This window comes from Octopus bimaculoides, chromosome 1, assembly GCF_001194135.2.
Source record: "Octopus bimaculoides isolate UCB-OBI-ISO-001 chromosome 1, ASM119413v2, whole genome shotgun sequence".
NCBI lineage: Eukaryota > Metazoa > Mollusca > Cephalopoda > Octopoda > Octopodidae > Octopus > Octopus bimaculoides.
The window spans coordinates 105,469,333-105,476,693 of record NC_068981.1 but is presented as its reverse complement, the minus strand read 5'-3'; the positions used below and the strand labels follow the sequence as shown (position 1 = coordinate 105,476,693).

At 34.3% G+C, this 7,361-nt stretch overlaps 2 protein-coding genes across 7 annotated transcripts in view; one reads left to right on the top strand and one right to left on the bottom strand.

Annotated features, from left to right (window-relative positions):
* The window catches only part of LOC106871082 (coiled-coil domain-containing protein 34), a 110,824-nt gene that overhangs the window by 16,847 nt on the left and 86,616 nt on the right, over nt 1–7,361 (bottom strand). The window lies entirely within an intron of this gene.
* Nucleotides 1–7,361, top strand: part of LOC106871080 (reticulocyte-binding protein homolog 2a) — a 24,883-nt gene that overhangs the window by 12,393 nt on the left and 5,129 nt on the right. Inside the window, exons 4-7 of the mRNA XM_014917353.2 lie at nt 488–651; nt 2,276–2,395; nt 3,446–3,609; nt 4,607–4,810. Of these exons, the coding sequence (XP_014772839.1) occupies nt 488–651; nt 2,276–2,395; nt 3,446–3,609; nt 4,607–4,810 (652 nt within the window). The remainder of the gene's footprint in view (nt 1–487; nt 652–2,275; nt 2,396–3,445; nt 3,610–4,606; nt 4,811–7,361) is intronic.

Genomic DNA, 7,361 nt, shown 5'->3' with positions numbered 1-7,361 from the left:
ACTCCGTTACTTGTTTCAGTCATTTAAGTGTGGTCATGCTGGAGAACCGCCTTTTAATTGAAGAAATCTACCCCTGGACTTATTTTTTGTAAGCTTGGTGCTTATTCTATCGATATCTTCTGTTGAACTGCTAAGTTACGTGGATGTAAACACACCAACATCAGTTTCTAAGCGATGGTGGGAGGAACAAACACAGACATGCACACATAAATATATATATATATATATATATATATATATCCTAGTGAAATAAATAGGGTTTACAATCAAATGTGAGTATGAATGGATTCTGAAGTGAGGCAATGCAGAAAAAAAAAATATTTTATCCAGAAATGTAATGAAAGTCTGCCCTGGATCTGAACTCCTGATCCATGAGCAGATAGAGTGCTATTTTATCCATGTAACCAACTTCTATCAACATACACATTTTCATACATATACATTTTGTTCGTACAAATACATAAACAAACTCATATATTTACAACAGGGAAGAAGAAAGGTTAAGGCAAATTCAGTTACAAAAGGAGAAGGAAGAAGAAGAATTAAGGAAAAAATTAGAAGAGATTGAACGACAAAAAGCTAGGAAGATTTTACAAGGAAAGAAAGACATCAGTGGACAAACAATTCTACATCATATGGCAGGCCATGCAGGTATTATATAAGTTTTTGGTTTTTCCATCTTCCCACAAGTTTTCTCTAAAATTAAATTTTACCTTATTTCAAACTTAGAGCTTTGAAAAGCACCACTTCTTGTTGCTGTATGGATTGTGTTATATTAAATGGTTGCAACTGTATAGAATTTGTGTTGTGTGAATTATTGCTATGATTGTATATAGTATCAATTTATAATAGTATGTGCTATGTCATTTTATCAGGTGTTAACCAGAGTGATTTGGGATTTCATAGTGTATTTGTTGTGTGTGTGAATTGTATAATTTTATTGAATGGTGATAATTTAGAGCATGTTTTGCATATAGAATATGTACTGATTGTGTTTAATATTGAATTCAAAGTATTTTGTGTAAGATGTTGGCTGAGGTTAGCAAGGTTACCTTTTGTATGGGTTATATGTTTTTGTTGATTTCTTTTTGTCATACCAAGTGCTCCAGTTACTATTGGTACTGTTTTCATTTCTATACTCCAGAAGCAGTTTATTTCAGTTTTGAGATCCTGTGCGTTAACAGTTTCTCCACCGTCTTTCTAGATCAAGGTACCTCTAAGAGTACAGGTCTTTTATTTCAGATGTTTATAATGACGTCTGGATGGTTTGCCTTGATCTCCTTTCAGTGTGAAAAGACATGTTCCAAGTGACTGAGGTCAAGTGTTCATGTATCATGTTTGGTACATGTTTATCGCATTTCTTATCTGTTTTCCCACTGAAGTGGCACATATAGCCCAGTGGAATAGTATATGACTTAATTATGTTTGTTTACTATTGGTAGTAGATTGACTGAACCATTTGAGCATATATTCCAACATTTCTTCTGGCTCTTTACATTCCATGTTCAAATTGCATTGAGGTCAAGTTTGCTTTTTATCCCTTCAGGGTTAATAAAATAAAGTACCAGATGTTAAAATACAGTATAGTCAATACTATTGACTAAATCCATCCCTTCAAAATTGTTAGCTTTGTGCTTAAATCAGAAAATAATAATAATAATAATTTTCTGCTAGAGACAAATAGCCTGAAATTTTGGGGGATGGGGTTAGTCGACTACATCATCCCCAGTGCTCAACTGGTACTTACTTTATCAACACCTGAAAGGGATGAAAGGTTGACTTCAGCAGAATTTGAACTCAGAGTGTAAAGGTGGATGAAATGCTACTAACCATTTTGTCTAATACAATTAAATTTGCCTGTTCACCATCTTAGATAATAATAACAATAATAATAATGGTTTCAGATTTTTGGCACAAGGCCAGTAATTTTAGGGGAGCGACCTAACTGATTACATCAACCCAAGTGCTCAATTGATACTTATTTTACTGGTCCCCAAAGGATGAAAGGTAAAGTTGACCTATGTAGAATCTGAACTGAGAATATAAGATGGATGAAATGCTACTAAGCATTTTGTCTGGTGTGCTAATGATTCTACCAGCTCACCACATTAATCACAATAACGTATTTTATTTTACAAGAATATATTCATTTTGCTACATAAATACACAGCTTCAGGATGTCTTATCCAAATACATGTAAATAATTTATAGCCATTGAAGAACATTATTTCATCAATAAAAGCATTTTACTATTATGTTTCATCTATAATCGTAGGTGCTGACTTCTCTGAACTGTATGATATGGTAGAACTATTGGCTGATAAAGACTTGAATTACAGAACACCAAGAGATATGGCAATGGAAGAAAATATCGAGGAAAATATTATCGAAATTGGTTCATATGTTTGATCAGTATTTTATATATTTATTTGGAGTAACACAAATGATAGGATATCTGACTACATGCCTTTCTTTGATTGATTCTATCTTTGTTCTAAGATTAGATCTTGTTGGTTTTGAATTTTCTTTCATCTTTCTAATAATACCGGTCCTTTAATGAGGCCTATTTGATTAACTGTATCCTACCTTACTTCTGTAAATTTTTGATCTAACACCAATGTAAGAGTCATTCCTTATCATTGGTAGCAGCAATCACAATGTTGTCATCATGATCATCTATATTATTTGTTTTCCGGTTATTTATGAAGACAATGGATGACAAAATCAGTAAGATATTGGACAAAATAACTTATTATATTCAGCTACACCCTTTTATGTTCCATGTTCGGATCTTGCTGGAGGAGGAAGACTCATTATTTAACATTCCTTTTTCCATGCTAACATGAGTTGGATGCTTTGGCAGAAACCAGAGGACTGCACTGAGCTCAACTGTCAAGCTTTGGTGTGATTTCTACAGCTGAATAGCCTTCCTAAAGACAACAATTTTACAGAGTTTACTGGGTACTTTTATGTGGCACCAACATTAGTGAGGTTACCAAGTACTGAGTGGGTTATAATAATGGAGGTTAAATTATCATAGAGGGACATGAACAGGTGTCTTAAAGAGGAGAATACATAGCTTCCCCAGCTAGAAAGCATGTGAGAGATGATGAGGGCATACCTTCAAGGTACACAGTGAATATGAAAGAGAGAATAGAGATAGAGGAATAGAAAGGGTGGGTGGACTGTTAAGTTCACAAGAGTGTGACAGATGATTAGAGATAGGGATCGAGGTGAATGCAGTGGATATCATATTGGGGATGGGAGAGTGAAGGAAATAAGTGCGGATCAGGGAGAAGAAGAAGGGACAGTAAGGGCTCTGCCCAGTCACCACCTTATTGATTACTTTAATTAAATTAACTTTAATTAGAAAGTAGCTTCAATCATGAACTCTTATTATGAATCATTCAAGTACTAAGCTCATAAAATTCATCTTCTTTTGCAGATAAATATGTGTCATCTTTGATGATGGAAGGAAATGTATCCACTTTGAAACAGCTGTTGTTTGATGGCTACCCTTACATGCAACAAGCGATTGACCTTCTGCCATCAATAAGTGAACTTCCAGAAGAGAGTCAAAATTTCATCAACTCCATAGCAGATATTCAAGTATAGTTTACAAATATCCCTCAAACTTATAACTGATACACATTTCACACATTCCAAATATTCCTCAGGCTTATAAACATTCCAAAATATTGATTTCTTATATGAATGTAAAGACAGATGTTACTGCTATTTAGTTTATAAGGCAATTCAAGGGATGAAAGACAAAGTTGCTTTTGATATGATTTGAATACATAATGTAGGAAAACAGTAAATAATGTAAAATCATATAGATCACTGCCCTAACCTTTCAGTTAACTTGATATCCCAAGATACCATTATATTTTCAATATATTGGATGAACTTATTGACATGTGAAATGAATTTGGTCAGGAGATTTGTACAGTGCTTTTTTCAATGATTTTTCAAATATTAATTTCTTGTAACTAGATAAAGACTAATGCTCATGATTACTTCATAACTTATTGATTTTGGAAGGATAAAAGGTAAAAGTTAACTCAGAACCCAGAGGTATCAATGTTCTGCTGTTTCAGCCATTTCCATCATCCTGGCCACATATATGATAATATTACAACTTGTAAACTTATAGAAGCAGAATGATTACAGAGGAGTTGTAACTAAGTGTGTTGCATAATATTTTATTTTTAAATGCATTTTTGCCTCTATAAGAGGCAAAAGTGCATTTAAAAATAAAATATATGTCTACTAATTAATAAGAGAAAATTTTATATGGATGTTCACCCTACTAGAAACAGCTGCCAAATCTTTCTGACATAACATCCTGTTGTCTTAAAAGAAAGTCATATTGGATGATGTAGTACTAAATAAATCAGGAAAAAAATTTGATGGTCAAAACTGGAATACCTTTGACCATAGGTCCACTTGATCAAGGTTAACTTGGAGCTAAAATACAATAAATCTATTCAATTAGCAAAATCATCTAACCAAGTGAATTATGGCCAAAATAAACCCATAAATGTTAAATTGAAACTCAAGAAAATATATCTATGGAAATTTTTGTTTCACAATTTACTTTCAGGATAGATGTGAAAGCATTTTCAAAGCTATCCAAGAAGGTGATGAAGAAGGATTTTTTATTTTGCTTGAGTCAATGCCTGAGTTGATATCATGTAAAAATACTAGAGGCCAATCTTTATTACATGTAGCTGTTTTACATGAGGAAACTGAAATGATAAAACATATACTAGAAACTCACCCCGAGAGTCACAAAGCAAAAGACAATGTAAGAAATATTTTTGGCAATTCTTTATTAGATGTTATTTTTTTTAATGTATTTCTGGTTTCAGTTATCTGATATTATATAGCTATGCTTTCTCACTCCCAAATTAAAATATTTTAAGAATTGTAAGCTAAAAGGTCAAGCCCATGGTAAACAGAATGCAATAAAGTAAAATTTCTTTACTTTATTTGTTAACACTGTTGGTTAAGGCATGAATGTCAGAAGTTTTAGTTTCCAAGATTTGACAAAAATTTGGTGTTTGATACTCATTATATGAATGAAATAGACAGAACTGAGCTAACAAAGCAACCTCTAGGTGACTGTCCCACCTGCTAGAGAGAGCAGCCAAATTTCCCCTGAATCACATCACTTTACAGTCATTAAAAAAAAAACAAGAATATATTGAACAATGTAGTTCTAGATATAATATGTATACTCTTTACTCTTTACTCTTTTACATGTTTCAGTCATTTGACTGTGGCCATGCTGGAGCACTGCCTTTAGTTGAGCAAATCAACCCCAGGACTTATTCTTTGGAAGCCTAGTACTTATTCTATCGGTCTCTTTTGCCAAACAGCTAAGTTACGGGGATGTAAACACACCACCATCGGTTGTCAAGCGATGTTGGAGGGACAAACACAGACACACAAACATATACACACACATACATATATATACGACAGGCTTCTTTCAGTTTCCATCTACCAAATCCACTCACAAGGCTTTGGTCGGCTCGAGGCTATAATAAAAGACACTTGCCCAAGGTGCCACGCAGTGGGAATGAACCCGGAACCATGTGGTTGGTAAGCAAGCTACTTACCACACAGCCAAGATGTGTACAAGCTAATGAGAGAGCCTGCAAATAATTGCTTCATCTACTTGAAATAGTAGTAAAATCTACCTCAACTCACACCTTAACATATTAAAAATGTAAGGACACATTAGTTAATGTAATCCAGGGTACATTATGCATACAAAACATAAAAAAGAGAAAATACATGAGATGGCCCTGGCTAGAATGTCTTTGATCATTGATCTGCTCAATTTGGGCCAATTTGAGACTAAGCAACAACACTAGACTACTAAATGAAATAGTGTTTTGCTTGCTTTTAATTAAATAAGTAAAATCAATATGTTCACCACATCATCATTATTCAGCATAACAATCACCAAATTACCATTTGCAACATCATCACCAACTTTTATTATCAGAGACTGAAAAACATTTGTCCTTATATGTTGCTATTTCCCAAACTGTATTTTTTGTCAAATGACATTGATTCAGATGTTATTTTTGAGCTATGCCCCTGCTACTATCGACTATTGAGGTTGTTGTAGAATTTCACTAGTCTCAATTCATCTATTCTAGTCATATCTCTAAACCAATGCAGCAACAGTTTAACTGCATGTATTGATCCAATGTACTTACTTGAGGAAGAAATCATATATATATATATATATATATATATATATATACACACACAAACATACATACACACACACACACACACATACATACATACATAAACACATAAATACTTACTTACGTACACATATGTATGTGGCTGTGTGTATGTGTATGTTTGTGAATGTGTGTGCGTGTGGGCGATGCGGAAACTGGGGATTGACGAATGGTTAATAAGGGCTGTACAGGCCCTATACAGAGGAATTCAAGACAGGTCGCCCCTGGAAATTCATCTATGCTGATGATCGGGCCCTCATAGCAGAATCACTACCAGAACTAGAGAAGAAACTTCAAGTCTGGAAGCAAGGTTTAGAATCAAAAGGCCTTAGAGTCAATGTTGCAAAGACCAAAGTTCTAGTAAGTAGGAAGTCGAACACATCACACACTCCTTCAGGTAGGTGGCTCTGCTCAATCTGTAGAAAAGGTGTAGATAGAAATTCCATGAGATGTACCCAGTGTAAGCCATGGACACATGAGAGGTGCAGCAACATCAAACGAAGATTAACCGGGAAGATAGCAAAATCATCACAAGCCAAATCAAAATCAGATACAAGAGATTGCAGACCTGTTTCGGAATGACTGACAAGATCGCAATCGTTAGCATATAAAAGTTCCCTAATGAGTGAAGTAAAAACCTTCGTTGTGAATTTCAGTCTGGTCAGACTAAAAACATTCCCTGTTGTTTGATATTTTATGTAAATACCCTCCTCAGAGTTTTGAAAAGTATGTGACAGCACAACAGCAAAGTGTATTGCAAAGTATATTCACAAATTAAACAAACGTGTATAAACAGGGGATACAGATAATACAGGCACCTCCCCCATCCCCCCACACACGCACTTACTAAACATAGACACACATAGGGGTATACGCATGCGCAAATAAAGACACATACAATAGGAATGCAAAATACAAAATGGCTGATCATTAGTAAGGAAATACACACAAATAAGAAAGAAGAAAGATAAGGACCACTGATGAGGTCACAGAAGTGTGACAAAAGAACTCTGGCCGAAATACGATTAATGTAAAAAATAAAATAAAGCTGAAGCAAATTAACACCAAATATATATTGCATGTGTTTTTATT